The sequence below is a fragment of the Leptopilina heterotoma genome, unplaced genomic scaffold (genome assembly GCF_015476425.1).
Source record: "Leptopilina heterotoma isolate Lh14 unplaced genomic scaffold, ASM1547642v1 Lhet_286, whole genome shotgun sequence".
Lineage (NCBI taxonomy): Eukaryota > Metazoa > Arthropoda > Insecta > Hymenoptera > Figitidae > Leptopilina > Leptopilina heterotoma.
Window position 1 is genome coordinate 985,771 of NW_025110993.1, and position 21,114 is coordinate 1,006,884.

Here is a 21,114-nt window from a genome sequence, read left to right on the forward strand (position 1 = left end):
AAGTTTAAGGCGATCGAGCTTTTAAACGATTTAACTCTCTGATACCTTTATTATTTATGTATTTTTTTCTCCAAAACTTTTCAATTTTGTATTCTTTCAATTTTAAAGATTTTTCAGTTTTTTAAAATATTCGAGAATTTTTTTTTGTATGGAAACAAGATTTTGAACTCTTATTTCAAAACAATGTTTGGTAGTTTAGAAAAATACTTTTTTTTTAAATAGAAAAAATGTTTACCTTGTTTCCCATGCCATGTAGACACCGACAACGAGGAGTAAACCCTTATAGACATAAAGTGCCCCTAACCAACCATTGGTGTGTTGAGATCGACAGACCTCCACCTGAAAAGGGTTAATTTGCCGCTGCTCATTAAGAGTAATTACCATGATGTTCTCACAAAGTCACATAGTTTTCAGGGACAAGTGTCAAATTTACAAGTTTCTATTCGTGTTCAGTAAAGAGTGAAAGGGAATTAATTACTTTCACAAAATTCCAAATTGTTTTCTGGTTTCCCCTTTAAGTTTAATTACTTTTAACCTCAAGAACCCCCTTTTTTGCAGGTACCTTTTAAAAATATATTTTATTATTATTTCTCAAATTGTGGGATAATTAGAACCTTCAGTTGGTAATGCTTCATTTTTCAAAGAAAAACATTTTTTCCCTTTGAAATAGAAGAATACCACAAGGGAAAAATTACCTCTGAAAGTAAAACCACTTTTATAAAAGAAAGAATACCTAAATGTGACGTAAAATTAGAGTCGGTCTTTTATAAGATTACAGTCGATATTAAGGAAGTGAAAAAAATTTATAGTTGAAAGGTTTGACTAACTTGAGGTTGATAAACGACACCCCTTTCCTGTGGATTAATTTCGAGAGTGAGATTACGAAGATGCCGTTGCATTGGGTCCATCGTAACCCACAAAGTGACCACGAGTCCATCAATTAAAAGCAATACACAAATTAGACTAATTAATTGAGTGTCCTGTAGCAGCTGCAACAAAACAAGATCTAATTTAAATATAATATTTAGATTTGTTTTTCTTTAATTTTTACAATTTTGGGTATATATTAGGTCAATATGTTTGGGTTTCTTATGTAACTTAAAATTTTGAATATAAATTTTTAAAACCCTTTTAGGTATTTCTCGCCTATCTGGTTGGTAATCGCAATTTTAGATTGCAGCCCACTTTTATTAGTGCTCCGTTCGCCTAAGCTATCTTCAATCAAAGTAGAAGGAAAAGTATGCAAAGGTTCTACTAAACTGCTGGTTTATTGGCTCCTGGGGTATAAATGTACATTTGGATAGTTATCAAATAAATGCGGAAATGTATCCTAGAGGTCAAACTTTTCTGTTGTATCTCGATTGTAGTAAAAAGCACCAGGACTAAAAGAGAACTATCACTAAATACATGTTTTGGGTTTTAGATCAGTAGTGTACTTCAGAAAATCCTTTGATGATTTACATCCCAGTAAAAAAAAACTAATTCAAACGGATTGAAATGAATTAAGATTTTTGGTAGAAAGCGGGATTCATTCAAGCTTTTTGTATATTCGATTGAATTCGATTGAATTTGCCTGAATTTGTGCAAACGAATTCGCATTCGAAAGAAATGACCAAGGCATGCATTGAATTCGTGCTGGCGAATTAAAAAAAATTAAAGGCCCCAAAACTTGTCCATTGAATTAGTAAGAATAGAAGGTTTGGAATTTCAATACAGTTTGACGAATTCAGGAAAATTGCAACATAGCTGCAATTCGTATTTGTCACAAAGCGGGATTCACTGAAGCTCTTTGTGAATTCTTTTTAATTTATTTCAATTAGTTTTTGTTTACTGGGATTAGTTTGGATCCATCCAAGATAGTAGAATAATGGTTTTAATATAATTTTCATTGTGAATACCTTGAAGGTTCCACCAGGAATGGAACAAGAACTCATGTTCCCTATCGGCTGGTACTTCTAATTCAATGCAACTATGAAAAGTAAAATAACTAATAGAAATGAAAGCCAAGTTTGATCATCAATTAAAAACAAACTATTAGTACAACTTTTCCTAAACTTAATGGAAATTTAAACCTATTTATTTTTAAGAAAGTTTGTGACTTGTATGTTCTACGTCCGGAGCCTAAATAGGATGAGCCATCTTTCAATCGACAAATAAAATTGTTTCATTTATTACTCTTCCGATAATCGATTAATAGAATATCAACTAACTTCAACAACGGAGGGAAAAAAACAACTATGTAAATAAATATGATTTTCTCTAAATCAATTGCTTTTTAATTGTAAAATGAAACGTATAATCCTGTAATTATTGTTAACCGGGAATTATTGATTACATGCTACTTTGGAAATGAAGGTTAAAACCAGTTTGCCCAAAGGGGATATATATTTAATACTCGCATTATTGTTCATATAAACAATCAACTGGAGAATAATTTATAAAATTCAATTCAAATATACAACTATTATTTAACGGTTTGAAAATAATGACCTGGAAGCACATGAAAAGAAATCTACACCCTTAACCAATGTTCATTCGTTACTCCCACGATTGAATAAAGAAATATCTTGTTAGAAATTCTAATTAAATTTTCTTATTTCTCAGAGTTTGCAGATTTTCTAGTTGGTTTTTTTTACTTTTATTACTTTTAACTTGGGTTGTGTATATTTGTTAGTAAAACATTCTATAGTACTTAATTGACATCGAATTAGTTTTTAATTGAACTTTCTTATTACAATCTGTAAATTTGTTGTTCTTAATTAAAAATTTTTCTCTAATTAAAAAAGTCCTCTCACTTATATTGATTTTCAAAATTGTTCCTTTAATATTATTTCATGCCAATAATAATATTTTTGAAAAGTTTATTAAATATTCACCTTATTTTTCACGACTCCACTTCTGCTCCTGGTGAAAATTCGATGAACTCTATAAGTTTTAGTGAACATTGAACCGAAGGCTAGAGAAAATCCCGCTGATAGAAGATAAACTCTTGCCTAAAAGGAAAATTTTATTTTAAAAATCAGATGCTTATTTTGAAAAGATTTGTAAATTATTTAGGGAATTGGTTAGTGGGGGAAAATAATTTATAATACTAACTGTACAGACTACGGGAAAATAATCATCACTGTCAGGTAAAGTTGCATGATCGAGACCAAGTAAAACCACTGCTCCATAGACTAAACCACAACCAACTGCCGCCATATTGTTCAATCTTGGACTTGAAAGCTTTATACTCCTGTTGAGACAGAAGATAAGAAACTATATATTGATTCTTTGTGAATTTAATGAAATTCTTTTATACGGATTGACTTAAAACTTTCTTCTTGAAGAGTTTATCTTTAACTAGATATTTTTCTTTTCATCAATTCCACGAAAGTTTCAATATTTTAGTTTTTATTTAAATATTTAAATTTTTTCCTTTTCTATTAAATGCTGCTGCACAATATTTTCTTTTTTTGTAAACAAATAATTAATTAAAGTGAATAAACTTTTTTTCATAATTAATCTGCACGAAGACTAGGGTTTAATCAGTTAAAAATATTACGACATTTATAATTACTTAAAAGGAGGAAACAGACTCGAAATTCCAAAGGTAACAGTGGAGGAGTCTTTTATAAAACTATCCAAATTGCTTAATATCTTGTTTAGTATCTCGTTGTACCAAACCTCTTATCTCAGTCTACTTTATATTTTGATACATAAATTTCTATCTAACAAGATTTCCTTAAAGTTTGTAACAGTTTTTTTTACTCCCCTAATTGTTCCTTTGATGTTTTTTTTTCGCAAAAAGTACACGATGTGGAATAAATTAAGAAAAGCATTTCAGATATGCAACTTATTGAGTGCAATTTCTCCTCCGCAAGGAAAAAAAAGGAAGAGTTTTTTTTACTTTTATAAAGCTCCAAAGTGCATTAGATATATTTCAGATCCTTTAAAGCACTTGATAATGATCAGATGAATTTCCTTTCGGGGACAATAATTTTGTCAGCGAGAGCTTAATTTACATTTAGATAACCTTAGGAATATACTTTGTTTTTTTTCTTCATCATCCTTTTAAATTTCAGTACTGAATTAACTTTCCTAAATTAGAAAATTGAGCTAATGGGGAAAAAAAGATTTTTTACAACATTGCTGTATAAATCTCATTTTAGTTAATTGTGAATTTTTCCCAGAAAAGAAATTTTCGTGTCTTAATTTTTTTTAAAATGGTATAAAACTTTGTTTAATGGCAATTTTTTGGGGGGTAAGTTAAATTATAAATTACCGCACATTTTGTTATGCATTTTTTTGTAATTTAAGTTTACGTACTTGTGTTTCCGAAAGTGTAGATTAAAGGCCAAAAAAGCAAGAGCTAAAGTGACCCCAACACTGGAGAGACATGTGACGACGAGAAAAGCCGCTGGTGCTACGGTCACAACTCTCAATCTAATGGAAGTTATAAAAAAAATCGATTTCTTAATTACTAGGAATAATAATAATCTTCTGAATAATTTTAGGTGCAAATCGTTCACTAATAATTGTATGTAAATTCAGTTTAAATATATCTGAGGAAACCGTCGACGGAAAAGCTAATAAATAATATATAAAAGAGACAGTATGGATTTTTATGAAATTCGTTAACTAAAATTACAAATCCAAACAAAATAATATCTTAATATACAATTAATATTAAATAGGTTAATTCTAATTGCTAAATTTAATAGAATAATAAAGGAGATACCGAAAAACTCTCCTGGCTACTGGAGGATGCCCGCCTGGCCATCGTGTGATTGCACACCCCGGGCAGTTCATTATTAGTTGTCCGTCATCAGGTGTAAATATGGCTATTCTTCTTTGATCGTGACCTGAAAAATAAGTTTTTTCTCTCAATTGACACATCATCGTGGCGTATTAATTGAAAATAATTAATAGATTTATTTATAATCTAGCATTAGTGTACAACGAAATAATTCTTTGTTACTTCTCTTCGGCTAATTAATTAATAACCGATATCAAAAGTAATCGAATTTATAATAATTATCTCATGAGGAATTAATTTCAGCAAAACGGCAAAAATGCACTGATATAATTAATAGAAGAGCCGCAAAACATAATTTGGTAATAAAATAAGTAAAACGGTTGATACACTGCAGAAAATTTAATTATGGACTCGAGTTCACATAACGAGAGATTCATGCTAAAACTGAGAAGCGGATTTTCAAATCAGGTTGGAGTGTCAAATTATAAAACTATAAGTATTTGGTTTAACATCTACTTTCAAACTGATTACCAAACCTTTGTTACAGCATCCCTTTTCGAAAATACAATATGCAATTGTCTATAATTGAAAATGGATATAGAACACTCCAATACAGAAGAACGAACTATTAGAACTGCTGAACATAGTCTCCTGTTACAATTGGCTTCCTCCTACGTCCACCTTTGTCGTATAGTACCTGAATCTCTTCTCGCTTTCTCCCACGCACATCAACCACCTGTAGGGAAATTTGAAAAAAGCCGTTCAGATTCAGGACTCTCCGTAACTCATCCTTTTAATAGATTTCCGCGTCTTCACTAATTGGAGATATTGGAATTGGGGTGGAAACGCAAGCGAACTCTTTTGGAGCCAGTACCCAACACTCAAGGGTCATTGTCTATTGAACTAGGATCAGCATAAAATAGACAGACGAATGTCACTTATGTGCAGATTGTGTAAGATGAGTACCGAAACAGTAGCTCACATATTATCTAAATGCCCAGCATTAAATAGGATCTTATCCTTAAATTAGGTCCAAACATTTATTAACCCTGAGCAAGTTGGCAACTTATCGATAGAAGAGTGCCAGAAATTATAATGAAATTAGATTAAATCACCACAACAATTGTAATTCGCTACAGATTATTATTAACCAAACTTTTATCATATTTAAAAATGGAAGAAGTAATTAGAATTAAAAGCAGTAATTTAAATTAAGAACTAATTCATTTAATGGAATTCGAGTCTAGATAAAGGTGTAAAAAAAATTCACCTAGGATGACTGGAAGCACTAAGCTCCAATTTCGTTTTCTATATAAACGTTTTCTGACTCTTTAAAGACAACAAACGACATACGTGACGAGATTGCTAATCAGCATTTTCGAAAGATTTTTCCAGCACTAGAATCTCATCTGGAAGATAAGTTCTATATGTATGTGTATCAGAGAGAATAGAATAGAAACCTAGACAAGATAAAGCAAAGGGAAAAGAGCGGAGGGGGGAAGGGAAAACGGATGTAATGCTTCTTAGAGATTCATGAGCAGGTGTATTGGAACCTCTCACGTACAGAGAAAAATCGAACGACCTAGTTCTATGTTTAAACCTATAAGACTATTTTCGCCAGAGTAGTTTTCATTGTGGCCAAAAAAAAAAAAACATTTATCTCACTGCAAATCATCTTTTTTTCTGACAACCAATCAAGAGGAACGAAATAATTAACAATGATGGAATACCTACACAGATCTTTATTTCAATTGAAATTAATCATAATGCTCTTGTGAACTGCTATTGTTTTGGCATCAAAATCGCTTCATGAACATGTGCAACGCATCATATTCCTAATTTCACTCTATATTCTACTACATTATTTGATAATTTTAATTTCATACGTTAATTAAATTCTCCTTTTTCCAAAAAATCTAATTTGTTTCGGAATATAAAAGATTATTAATCCTGTATGTGAAATTAAAATTTTTAGTTTGATCTAAAGTTTTAGTTATGGAATTTAATAACAAAAATAACAGAAAAATTCGAGAGGTCAAAATTTTGTTATTCCTCCTAAAAAGTTTATATTATTTTTAGTAAATGCTAGAGAATTAAATATTCTTGAATCACTAAGTTAATTAATTATGTAAGAGGATCAGCATAATCATCAATATTTCCTGCCACAAATATTTGCATTTCAAATATGCTAAACTACTATAAAAATACCCTCATTATTATCTAATTTTTCATTCAATTTATATCTCTAAATAGATATAAAAGAGAATTATATAAAGATAGCTTTTTATTTCCACGTATTTAAGCAAATGGAATTTTTTTTTCCTCAGGAGAGAAGCTGTTTTTTTTCTGTTACACTTTAAATCTTTTTGAATAGAGAATAGAAAAGGTATAAAATCTTATCAAATATCAAGAGAAACCATATATTTATTCGAATCATGAAATGCAACCTGGAATCCTGTAAAAGTCCTCTGAATGCACTCTGACTCGAGTTCTAAAGTTTTTACTTCGACTCAACTAGATACACTACTATAATCTTCAGACCTAGATTCTAGAAGATGACATATCATAAATATAGATTTATGCATGTATATTCCAATCTAAATATTGATATCGAGATAAATAAAATTGTTCGCCAAAAGAAACACATCTATTTCGTTTCACATATCGTCATATATCTCATGGGACTTTTAAACATTTTTGCCTCCCAGGCGTAATAGCGTGTTCCTATCGACAAATTAGATGTGGAATATCCATTAAGTTCTTGTATATTGGAAATTTGGAAATTTAAAGTGAAACCTTTTTTTACTTTCATATTAGGATTAGTGTGGTATGACAAATTGAATCCCCACTTTGTCGACAATTTATGAATTAATTCATAAACTATGGCAAGTAGAATAACAAATGGAAATTTAAGGCAAGTTTGATCATAAATTAAAAACAAAGTATTAGATAACTTTTCATAAACTTAATGAAAATTTTAACCTATTTAACTTTTGGACGTCAATATTATGTGGGACATAGTAGTGTCCCACAAATGTAAGTGTACTGTACTGTAATTTTCTTTACTTTCACCAACTTGTGCTAAGCAAATATAGTAGAATAATGGTTTTAATATACTTGGGATTTGTCGTAAAGGGGACTTGTTGTCCCCTTTAGTTCCTCTTGACTTTTGAAAATCAAGATGTGCACCCTAGTCATTAATTTATCTCAAGTCTGTTTAATTTTGTCCTGTTAAAAGAATTTTTACGAACACTTCGAATAATTACAAAAATCAAACAGATCTTTAGGAACCTGTTATTTAAAAAAAAGGAATTGTATTAATATAATTTCTATATTCTCAAAAGTGTAACTAAATTTTTTAATTTCGGAAAAATTTTAATTATATAAATAAAACATCTTTATTTACAATACCACAAAATTGATTTGATATCAATTACAAAAGTCTATTCTCTAAATAAAAACAAATAAAATAAAAAAACAATTTTCTCTCCTTTGAATTCGATATTTTCTGCACATAGAAGTGGTGTGGAGAAATTGATGAATAAAATTTGTTGAAAAAGGATTTGCAATTGATCGATAGCTCTCCGCGGGAATAGGTATTACAGTTTCGACTTGATGACAGATCCCTTTAATAGTACCATATATGAGAATTACTAGACGAACCATTTCAAGTAAAATCAATTATCTTGCATCTCAAAGTCTTGAAAAGTATCAGTGTAGTTTTAAAATGAAAAGCGGCTATTGCTTTTAAAATCGTCGAGAGAAGCAGAAAAAGGACTAATGGACGTTGTACTCCTTTTGGTGAAGGATATCGCAAAATCCACTCGATTTATCGAGTGCTTTTCAAGCAAAATTTTTCATTTCACTGATCGAAATTGCAGAAGCAATTTACATAGGTTGGAGATTTAAAAATGCGAGGGAAAAAAGATACTTAAATTTCGGTTTTTTCTATTTGCGTATACAATGTTTTACAAATGCTTTTTTGGAAAATAAATATTCTTTTTTTTATTACTACTTCTATTTAATGTATTTTTAGATTTACTTAGAACGAAATGTACATACAGTACCGAAATTGTTTTAAGTGATTGACTAGTTAGTCCTCTCTATTCTATTGCATTTACATCTAAAATTCTCTACTCCTAACATCTTCTGATGTTTACTGTATATCATTATCCTTTGAACATAGAAAATTCGTTAACGATGAAAATGTATTCTATGAGCTAAAGTTGCACTGTGAGAAATTACGTTTCCATTTTGTGAGGAATTCAAATTCGAATTGAATTTTCATTTTTATAGGTAGTATCATTTTTTAAGAAAAGAATAATGGTGATGTTTAAATAAATTTAGTCTTTTTTCTTAAACATTTCGAAATGCTACAAAGTTTTTAAAACAATTTTTTTTCAGCGTACAGTTTGAAATCAAGTGGAGGGGTTATTTCTAGGATACCGTACAGTTCTGCGGCCCGACTGTATTGTGTTTCAAAAGGAACTGATAACAACCCAATAGTAGGACATAAAAAAACCGAATTATTTTAATAATCAAAAAAAGAATTAAGTCGTAAATTCGATTTATGTCGGAAAGTGGGTTTTAAATTGACCACAAGGATCAATGGGGAATGGCTGCACAAATCAAGTTGAAAACAGATTTGTAAATTGCATCAAACAATAGCTCAAAATAATACTGAACAGACCAGATTGGATTTTAATTCCAAAACACATTCCCCTTGGGAAATTGATTTCCAAGCAAATCAAAATGAATTTCAGATTAATATGAAAGAAGTTCAGTTAATTAGTGTATAAAATTATAATCAAAAAAATAACTTTAAACATTTCTTTGTAAATTCGAAAATTTAATATTATTGCTACCTCCCAACATTTTTATTTCAGGAAATTAATTTTTTAATCCAAACTAAAAATAATTCAGAATTTCACATATCTTTCTCACAATTTCCTCGACACTTGAATCTATGTTTTAGTATTTAATTTCAATGACGAAAAACAGTAAATATTCAACTCTCTTCCTTCTGCGTATTCATAATTCTAATACAAAATTTATTTATTCATTCAGTGAACTTTTATTCTATCTTGAATAACATCTCATTAATTTAAATTTTCATCGCTTGCAAATTTTTTTTCCCCCTAATTAACTGTCATTAAATCGTATATATTTCATTAAAATTTTCCACTCATGAATTGAAGACTTATGCAAATGGAAAGGAGAAAAAAAATTGTGATATTTGAAATAAATAAAATTATAAGTAGAATAGAAAAAAAATCATTTCAACTTGAATTATTAAAATAAATGAGATATTGAATTACCGTACAGGAAACTTAATAATTGCAATGCAAAAGTCTAAGTTTAACAATGAATTTTAGCTATACCCATAACTTGTCTGAAAGAGTATAAAGCGTAAACGCGTATCCGCTCAACAAGGTAAGTTAGCCAGTGTGAAATCTAGGTCAATTAAAGAGTACTGCGAATATTCGTACTAAAATTTAGCGAGCTTTTAAGGGAATATGCGGGCTCAATGAAAATCAAGAGGGTGCATCGGACCGATAAAGAGTTGAGAGTCACAATTTTTAAGCTTAATTCAAAGTTTAATGATCGCTGAAAAAGTATCACTGTTCTCTTTTTGCCTAAAAATTTTTTTTGAACAGATCGTTAATTTCATTTTACGCAGAAAAAAATCCAAATACCAGAAGTGGCGCCAAGAGTAAGAAAAAGAAAAAAAATGAAATATGTATGTGAAAAATTAAATTTTCTAAAGGTCAGGAGTCTCATATTGTAACTGTAAGAGAAATTGATATGCTTAACATAATTTACAAGCTTGAAGAAAAAAAAATGAATCAGCAAGAAATTGCTTCTTCCACTTACGTTGAAAAGAAAATTTCTTCACCGACCTGCACTACTGTAGCAGTAAAGGAAATTTCCTCCAAAACGTCTAGAATGATGGCGATTAAATCACATGTTCTGATTTTCATAAATTTCCCAAAATTATTTCTCCGATTTTAAATTCAATGTGAAATTCAGTGTGAAACTAACCAGGAAAAAAATTGGAGTAACTTTTTGCCTCTATTGTACTCTGTATTCCCCTTAAAGTTTTAAATTAGAGTTCAAGCGCTCAATTCCAAGACGGAAGTGGTGTGAAATAAGATTTTCGCAACACTTTCCGGTGTTCGTGCCCTTAAACTGTCAAAACTTCACTTTATAATTCTGGGTCGAACGATCATTAGCGAAAATTCTTACAGCACATTCCTCAACTTATAAATTATTAATCAATCGATAATAATTCTAACTTACATCGCTATCCATAATTACTGAAATCTAATATTCGGTTCCATTTATTTCAAAATACGATAACAATAGTTTGAAATGAAACCATCGCACAAAATGATGATGTAGAATTTCGTAATGTCAGCAACACTTCAAATTATGACAAGTTCATTGAAATATAATTTAGGCCAATAGATTTAATATTTTGAATAAAATATTTTTTCTAATTAAACATGAGTAAAAAAAACAAGTTATGTAATCACAAACTGTCAAAAGTAAAAAATAGTTCATCAATAACATGATGTCAAATTATGTAGTGTCATTTCGAATTTTTTTCAATTAAAAGATAGATATGTACAACTAAAACAAGTCTGCAATTAAACAGCATTTGTACCTCATTCGTTACAAGATAATTCTCCGACGGTATTTTTACTATTTAATTAATGGACGAACATTCTATCCTTTTCACCTGTATCCGTATTTTCTCCAATTATAAATTATTGCAAGTTTTTTTTGTTCAATTAAAAGCAGTAAGGGATATCTTTGAAACGAGAAATTGTAATCTAGAAAAGTAAATTATAAAATTGTAACTGAAATTGTTCCCAATTAATCAGGATATAAAATTTTTCCCGAATGTTAAATATTCGTAATTTAATAAAATTTTTCGGTAATAGGATTAAAGGATACAATCAAAATTAAAAGCAACAAAAAATTTACGAATAATCATCAAAAGAGAAAATTAAAATCACTTTTGATTTTTTTTTCATTTCAGTAAGAAATAATAATAGGACTTTTGTGTCACCAAATCGAGATGAAGTGAAAAGAAAGTTTAAAGAAAAATGTAGATATATAAAACTGTTTTTATTTTTATTTATATACATTTGGATAGGCGAGAAAGTGATGTAAATAAGATACAATATCGATAGCATCGATTTGACACAAGCTCTATAAACAAGGATGGGGAGTAGTAGTAGGTCTGTGAAAAGCCTCTGATATTTCAACAAATTGGATCGACTGTTGCGCTCATCCTTTTTCCTCTCCTCTCCCTTTCTCTGATCTACTACAGAATCTGCTTGAGTCGCGCGACAGTAGAACAAGTTGCCACATACAGACAGATATCAACTAACTCCACTTCACTAGACACAGTGAGACAATCTTTATTTTATGCAGGAAAAAGAAAAACATACCATCTATTCAGAAATAAGATCCTGACTCTTCTTGAGAGAATGCTTTTCTTCTTTTTATCCCCATTCAGTGATTTGAATTTTATGACTAATATCTACTTCCTGTTCTGAATCTTTTTAAATTAATTTTCTAAGTTCTGTTGTATGATCTTAGAAATTAGGTAAAGTAGTTTCTGAAAATATCGAAATAATGTACTGATGTTTGTGACAGTCATCAATCATTCTTTATTGTAGATGGGAGATCCGAGATGAAACAATTTAATTCTCAATTTCATTTAGAAAAAAATGCATTTGTAATTTACACAATCGAATAATTAGATATTAGACCATTGTTAGACGTTGACATATTTGTAAACAAATTTTATGAATTGTTTTAATTATTTTAATGATGTTGCCAACTTGGGCAAAGTAAATATAGTAGAATAATGGTTTTAATATAATTTAAGGTACTTTCTTCCCTTTAGTTGCCCCTTACAATACAATACCCCTTACTGTCAACAACCATCTTTTATTCCAGATGGAAGATCCGAAATGAAACAATCTAATTCTCAATTTTAATTAGAAAATGCATTTGTAATTTGCACAATCGAATAATTAGATATTAGACCATTGGCAGACGTTAACATATTTGTAATCAAATTTTATGAATTGTTCTCATTATTTTAATGGTGTTGCCAACTTGAGCAAAGCAGATATAGTAGAATAATGGTTTTAATACAATTTAAAGGTACTTGTCCACTTTAGTCGTCCCTTACAATCCGTGTAAGGTTAAACATTACATCTCCTAATTGCAGGACCATCACTGCTGTACTCCTAAAAAATAAGAATTAAAGTAACTATTAATTTAAAAGTGATGCAAAATTTTTGAATTTAACTTTAGAAGCCATAAACATTACAGATTGATGACTATCCCGTTTGAAGGAAAAGTTATTCTCATCCAAAAATTGAAACCTAGTAATCCCAATGAACATTTCCTAAACTTTTCATCAGAACAGTAAGCCCCACATCGAAAGATTTCTGCAATCAAAACGGTCTCTCTCAGCGTATAATTTAAATCTCATGTTGAAATTGTCACACCCTTATAGGACTTCATTACTCGAGAATACGGAAACTGTGGAAAACCTTTCCTAACTACAACACATCAAACTCCTAACTCTGATTAAGATTGCTCAACCACATTGACCACAGACCATCAGCTTTCAAGCAATATCATCAGTTACTGAATTTGAAGATCTAAATGTTACATTCTCTTAATTTACCCCTAAATCTAAAGTCAATTAATGAGTCTGTACATTTTGTAAAATTTTATTCATTCACGAATAAAATGGTCCACTTGATTTTATCAAGGATTTGTTTAATTAAATTGAATGGCAGTGTGAAATTGAATGACTTTGTGAATGGTTGATGAATGTGTTGAAAATAAAGTTAGATCTGTCCATTCACATACAAATGAAGTTTGCGATAAACTTCATCGTCTCTGTACTTTGAAACCATAAGTCTATCTACTAAGATAGTACGTATATCGTTTACCTCAGGAAACCTATTAGATATACTCTAAACTTTGTTAAGTTACTAGAGAATGTTTAAAACTCCCATCAACTTTATGAAACAATTTTAACAAACTATTTTTAATTACATAACACTCTGATCTTTATTTTAGTTTTAAATTCATTTTCAAATATAGTGTCTAACACTTTTTTGAATTTATATTTCTACAAAGTTGTTTTATTAATGATTTGTTTATGAGACTGCGTGGTAATATTTTTAATATTTTGTTAGATTTCGAAAATATGGAAGTATATCATACTTTATTAAAAAGAATTTTGATACTTTTTTTTCTATCAATATGTAATTGTATCATTATACGTTTATAAGAAGATTTTCCCGCCGCAGCTGTTGCCAGCTTTTCCCATTCCCTCTTATATGAAGATTTTATTAGATTCCTTGCTTTCTCTACATATTTACTATTTAGCTCTAATATCATCCCTTTAAAAAAACTTAAGAAAATGATAACAATGGAAATTCGATTTTGAAGTTTAACTCTTTTGTGAAAATTTTCGATGAGAAATAAAACTCTTTGATTGCATTAAGTGTTCGTGAACTTAATAAACCCTTTTGTTTTGAATTGAGTTTGCAATTTGAACTTCGACATTGAAAGCTTGATTCACAATAGAAAATGGCGTCTTTCTGATATTGACTAGCTACTAATCTCAACTGCCAGCTGCGTTCAGGATATCTGATTCTGCTCTGTTTAAGCTCATTATCGAACGACTATGAGTTTCTCAATGGAAGTCTCAATGGAATCATTCGACCGTATTTCCGTTTAGCACTAACTGTAACATCGTTACGTGGCCACATTGTCACTGTATGCCTCCTATGCCTTTATCAATATATACAGTTACACGTGTGAGTGACAATCAACATCCTTTATGTTTAGCTACATTTAATGGCAAAAATCCAGTTCCTGTTAAATTTTAGTTTGTATCTAATCGCTAAAAAATATTACTATGAGAAGGGGATTGAAATCTATACTTTAAAAAGTATTTAATTTGAAAATATATTCGACACAAACGGATTTCTATTTAAAAATAATTCGTGAGAAACCGAAAACCCGATTAGATCATTAATCATTAATTTGTATTTTATGTCACTGACCAGCGCTAATAGCAGTTAGACTACATAACTTGGGTCTGGATTAGCAGCCTATCGATGGAAGAGATTTTGGACTTCCGGAAAAGAACAGATCTCTAAATTATTCATATTTTATGTCCCTCCCGAGCAGAACCAGCAGTTAGAGAACATAACTGGGGTCAAGTATTTGTTGACCCTGGATCGATTAGTGGCCTATCGGTGAAAGAGATTTTGGATTAGTGGACAAGAACAGATTTCGAAATTAGATTAGAAATATGATTCTCTTGACAAAAAATAATTTTTAAAATCCGTGGATGCTTCTCAACTTAGTTAGGTTGTTTAGTGATTGAACGTTGATCGTTATTACAAATTGCAACCCAATTTAATGGAAATGGTTTTGCCAGCTTGAACCAAGCAAATATAGTAGAATAATGGTCTTGATACAATTTTTAAAGGTACTTGATGTCTTCTTTAGTTATGCCTTTGAAATATGGATTTTTAAAATAATAATACTGCATTGTGTACTTTGTTTTATACTGAAAATTGAATCAGTTTCCTGAATGGCATTCTCATTCATTTCGTTCTTGGAATTAATTCTAATGGAGATAATTACTAGAGGTTCGAAACCACCACCAATTTAGACGTAACAAATTTAAGGACTTACCCTGCATTTGGTAGAAAGCTGTTATTCCCACACGGTCCGCGCCATCGAACGATACTGGACCCTGAAATTTGTAATTAATTTCAAATTAATATTTCCATCCACTGGTAAATGTAAAAATGAATAAGTATATTTAACGTATGCAATTATTTGCAATCATTCTAAAGAATTTTGTCACTTAAGAATTATTTACTATGATACTTAACGATATTTAAATGCTCTTAAATAATCGTTCGAATGAGATCATAATTTCTCCTTCAATAAGTCTGCAAACTCTCATTTTACGTTTTCTTTCATTAATTACTCCCAAAGTTAATACCGAAGAAGACTACTTTGAACTTTCTTAAGCTCTTGACGGAACTCGTTATTTCTAGATGAATGCACACTACACAGTTTAATGTTTAAAATAAGTCTGCTATTAATCCTATATTTTCCTTCAAGTAAGCTCTTTTGTCTTTCACAACTTGATGGACATTTTATTGCTCACTAAAGGGATTCGTTCTCAAATTCACACCTAGAGCTATAACTAGTTTTTTATTTGCTTTCAGAAATTTAGTCAAATTTGTATCGTATGCATTTATTGAAAAATATTGAAGGATATTAATTGTTACTCTAATATTTGTGTAGTTACCGAAACTCCATTGAAATGTAAGTCCTTCATCTGTCCAAGAAGATAATATGCGAGGTCTTGTCGTTTATGCGAATACTGAGCAAAGCTGACATTTTTCTTGTTCAGGAAAGCCTCGGATTTATTCATAGCAACAGCCACAGCCCAAACAGCATCGTACGTCTGGGCAGCGTATTGTGACACTGTGACACCTCGCTTTGCCAATTCAGCTGTAAACTCTGAACTCGTCTGTACAAAGCAAGAAATTTTATTCATTAAACAAATAATTTCTGGTTATCAAAAATTTATTTAAAAAGAACCTGGCGCTAAAAAATTACAAACTTAAAAAAAGAAAAATTAGAAAGCAAACAGAGAATAATCATTGATTTCAAAGCTTATTTATGGTTAGCAGTAAAATAGTTTCAATGAAATGAAACGAGCAGTGCAAAAGCGATATCTTATTTGTATCAATGGTCAATAAATTTGTCTTCAGGAAATCGGCTGTCAAGTTGAATTACGAATTGGAGTGCTATGTCTAAAAGCAAATTGCAATATTCTGATCAAAAAAAAAAAAGTCAACGAGAGCTTTAAATTTTAGTGATTCACTATATTGTGAGATTTTGGAATTCGTTTTACAGACAGGTATGTTCCTCATTAGCCTAATTGGGCAGCATTTCAACTGAAAATGGCCCTCGGCATTTTTCGTCGCTTCTTTCAAGCTTTAATCGCGCGAAGTGGCGATGGTTTCATATCCCTTATAGCAATACCGACATTACCAACAATGCACCACTGTCAGTCTATATATGCTTGGCCGACGTTACTGCTCTAATTTCTCTCAGAGAGGGATTCTCTTTGTACTCTCAATGATGATACAGAGAAATTGTCGAAATTTGAAACAATCTCGAGAAAAACTGGGCTAAAATGGTACACATTTCAAGATTTTGTTTTATATCGACACTTAGAATTATTTTAAAAGACTTAGAAATTAATGAATAGAAGAATATCCAGTAAGGATTCGTATTATTATTTCGTTCAAAATTATCTGGTATATTTATATCTAATAATAATTTTACAAACTTTGTACTGAAAACGAGTAAATATGCAAATTAGATAAAGGAAGAATAGAGAATCGAGTTATTTTTCTGGGATAGAGGAAAAGTTTTTTGTTATCTGAACTGTTTCGAGTTTATAAAATAAAGTTTGGTTTATAGTGCTAAAAAAATGAAATATTTCCCACTATGATTTTTCGAGTTTTCAGTGTAATTTGTATTAAACATTCATATTAATAGTAGCTGAGATAAATTAAAACATATATACATAAACAAAGCAAATTGGTTTCATTTACTGTAACTAATAAGCGTAGGTTAATTATTGCACTGCAATACCCCAATTACTGTTCATTGTTGTATTAGATGAAAATTGAGATACGTTTTACATTATTACTTATTTAGAAACTAGATGGAAATAATTATACAATAATTTCCAGTGACAACTAATTTTCATATTGACATTTACTTGTAATTTGTAAAATTCAAATTTCAATTTATAATCAAGCAGTTACATTGATTGAAATATGTTTTAATTTTAAAAGAAAATCTTAAGTAATTACCAGTCCTGAATGGCTAATATCGTCACTCAATATCGCTCCGTGGCTCTTTACAATAATGAGACCATCCAAGGTTTGTAATAGTTGAGATGGAGAACAGTTGTCTGGCCTAATGTGCCACCAATCGCCTGTCATTCCTGATAGGTCTATCGTGTCTCCTGGCAAGATCCAAGCGTAATCTCCTCCGTGCATACCCAATTTCCAGGCCTAGAATATTAGAATATATCCTTCCAATTTAATACTCGAATGAATTTTTTTTAACAGTTTGAAAATAAATTTAGTTCAAATTTAATTTTTTTAAATGTTATGACAGGAATAAAGGTTTGATCTTTTTGTGCGCTTACTAGATAAAAACTGTGACAAAGTTCCCTAACCTAATACAATAAAAATAAGTCAGACCTCACCAACTTCATTAATCAAGCTAACTGTCTAAAATCTATTTTAAATAAATTTTAATTTTATTTAAAATCCACGCTCTTCTGTACGTGATACTAGGTTCGGTGTAATTGACGCATAATCGTTATCGCGCCTCATTATAATAATTTTATGTAAACCATATTTAAATATTGGCATTTTTTCTTATTTTCCCCGCATTATTATGTTTAACGAGATTACAATATAATGTATAGTTTAATGTAAAATAATAATAACCGATGGTTATAGCTCGGTAGTGAAACTCAGTGACTTACGATCATGAGGGTTCAACTCAATTGAGTGCGGTTAGTACTCAGATGGGTGACCCCGCCTCGACTGTCACTATAGCCTGGTGTTTTCGCTACTTTCGAGATATATCAAGCGGGAGGTCTGACGTTAAGGGATAATGATGTGCACTGTCGATTATTGTTCAATACACACCATTAGAACTTGGCTGTCGATAAAACCGGGTGTACTCAAAAGAGATTTTCCCGTCTACTTTGTTCCACTATTGAAACCCAGTATAGTGAATTGTTCGGGCAAATGCGAGTACACCTAATTTTGAAGTCGTAGATTACAATTAATATTTTAAACTATAGTAATGGATTGAATATTCTTTTAGAATGATGTAATTATATCTTTTGATGGTTTGGGCCAATTTTGACCAATCAAATATAGTAGAATAATGGTTTTAATATAATTTTTAAAGGTGTTCGGAAATCCTGTTCGAGTTTTGTGAATACATAATTCACGTAAAAGAAAATTTACGAGGAACATAAGTCATAATTTGTTAACCTGCCACCACTTAAGGAGTCATTTCCCTGTGAAAAGGACCATTAGAGAGCAAATCCTATTGTACTTGGACGACGCAAGCTAAGAACTACCACCCGCTATTCCAAGGTAATAAGAGACCACTAGACTCAGATATTAGAAAGTTCGTGCATCATTTCCATCTTTTCAAAATAGAATTGTTTCTTAATTATTTACCAAACCCCGTCCCAATTTTGATTGTTAGTAATTAAAATTAAATCCGGAAACACATTTAGGTTAGTTCGACGGAACAGTATCCTAATGGGACGCTGACAAAACAGAACTGACAAATTCTTTTCGCAAATGCAACAAAAAGACTGATAAATAAATGATGATTAAAATGGAACCTAATGATGATTTAATATTCAAAGTTGATTAGCATTTTACAGTGATGGTTTTAAGAGTATTTCTATAGAGTGACACTTGTAATGCTAGTCCATACAGCAAAAGACAAGGGTGCACAAATTGAGAAGTTACAGACATTACATAAATAACGAATTTCGATTCCATTTTCCCATTGTGTTACATACACCTAATATGAATCTAAACTGTTATTAAATTAAAACAGAAATATAGTATCATACCCTCTCCGATTAGATCATGTTTAATGACGTTAGGTATTAATATGCAAATAACCCTGCGTAGCCTATTATCGGAAATTACCATCATGACGCCTAGTATCATTTTTCTAACATTTTAAAATCTAATCGCACAAATTAACAGCAGTGTTAGTTAGTTGTTAGTTACCAATTCCTACAGGTAAATACCAACATTATTTATGATTCCAAAATTATTTATTAATTATTTATCGAAAATTATTTCGATACTAACTTAAAAACTGCAAAACAAGTTTTTACTATACCCGTCTTTGGAGAGAACATGATAAAATAAATTTGTCTTTTCAGAACTGCATAAAGAATTCAGAACTGTAAATATTCAACATAAGAATATTATATTAATAGCTGACGATCTAAAATTTTCTAGAAAGTGATTTTTAACACAAGATATATTCTTTGGCAGAGAATATGTATTTATCTTTTCTTTGAAAAAGTGACGAGAATTCAGAAATATTAATAGCTGACAAGTGTGGGAGATAAAGGTGTCATAGAAGAGTAATGATACGAAGGCGTTAAGAGGAAAATTTTCTCCACGTTTTCTGAAAAATATACGCATGTCTATGTGTGTATTGTTTTCCGCTATCGTTGTGACTCTTTGCCAAGTATCGTCATTCTTTCAGAAACCTCTTCATCTCTTTTTACCCCCTTCTTTTGATAATAATAGTTCTCTCAGCAGGTAACGGTACTTCAGAAACGTTTACTACCGAGGGCTGAAAAATGGAACGTTTAAAGAAGAAAAAAATGTTAAAGAGCTGATTGACATTTCTTTTAGTTTCAATACGAGAAAAAGGAACGATCGACACTAATAGATTTTTTTTTTCAAAAATTTGATCTAGTCTAAATTTGTTTATATTGATTACTTCGCAATATTGTTTTTGTAGGAACAACTTTATACTCTTTAAATAGAACAGAAAATAAGTATCGTTTTCTAATTTAAAATAATCTGAAAATGGTAGAATAATTATTTCTAATAGTGTAGATTATTAGTGGTATTAATTATCATTAAGTTGATTAGTTTAATATCGAAACTGTAAGTAATTATCAAGGATAAACATCGTTATGGTTTGTATTTCAATCTGTATGGTAAGCAATCTTCTGGGATCGTTATTAATCAATTTGTTTATCCGCTTATCGGTCAGCCGATGGTCGATAGTTTACCGCAATTCCTGCCATTGTTTCACTTGATTTCACCACTAAAGTGGTCAGACCTTTTGTGACAGAAAATCGAATACGGACCAGGTTAATGAGACAGTCACGCTTTACAAATGTCCAGATTTATCCAATTCAAAAGTCACATTTGACAGTACATTCCGATATATTGTCAGGGCTTCTGTCCACTAATATTTACTAAATATTTTTTATTTATTAAGTTTAATTAAGTTCTGCTAAATAGGGGAATTATGTTTCTAGTTAAATAAAGATAAATTACAGAATAAGTAATTATTTTCTTGGTATTTTCTTGATGTTCAACTTTGACGAACCAAATGTAGTAGAATAATGGTTTTGATACAATTCAAAGGTACTTGTTGGTCCCTTTAGTTGACACTTACAACAATTTGAAGATTAATCATTG

General features: G+C 30.4%; 1 protein-coding gene across 4 annotated transcripts in view; it reads right to left on the minus strand.

Annotated features, from left to right (window-relative positions):
- LOC122504272 (gamma-aminobutyric acid type B receptor subunit 2) overlaps nt 1–21,114 on the minus strand; it is an 85,572-nt gene that overhangs the window by 8,439 nt on the left and 56,019 nt on the right. For all 4 annotated transcript variants that reach the window (XR_006301821.1, XM_043615300.1, XM_043615301.1 and 1 more), the window contains exons 7-15: nt 17,704–17,907; nt 16,119–16,343; nt 15,491–15,551; nt 4,721–4,844; nt 4,309–4,425; nt 3,097–3,235; nt 2,877–2,993; nt 828–989; nt 236–339 (exon numbers count right to left, since the gene is read on the minus strand). Coding sequence is in view for 3 of the 4 variants with exons in the window: in XM_043615300.1 (XP_043471235.1) it covers nt 236–339; nt 828–989; nt 2,877–2,993; nt 3,097–3,235; nt 4,309–4,425; nt 4,721–4,844; nt 15,491–15,551; nt 16,119–16,343; nt 17,704–17,907 (1,253 nt within the window). In the remaining variant the exon portion in view is untranslated. The remainder of the gene's footprint in view (nt 1–235; nt 340–827; nt 990–2,876; nt 2,994–3,096; nt 3,236–4,308; nt 4,426–4,720; nt 4,845–15,490; nt 15,552–16,118; nt 16,344–17,703; nt 17,908–21,114) is intronic.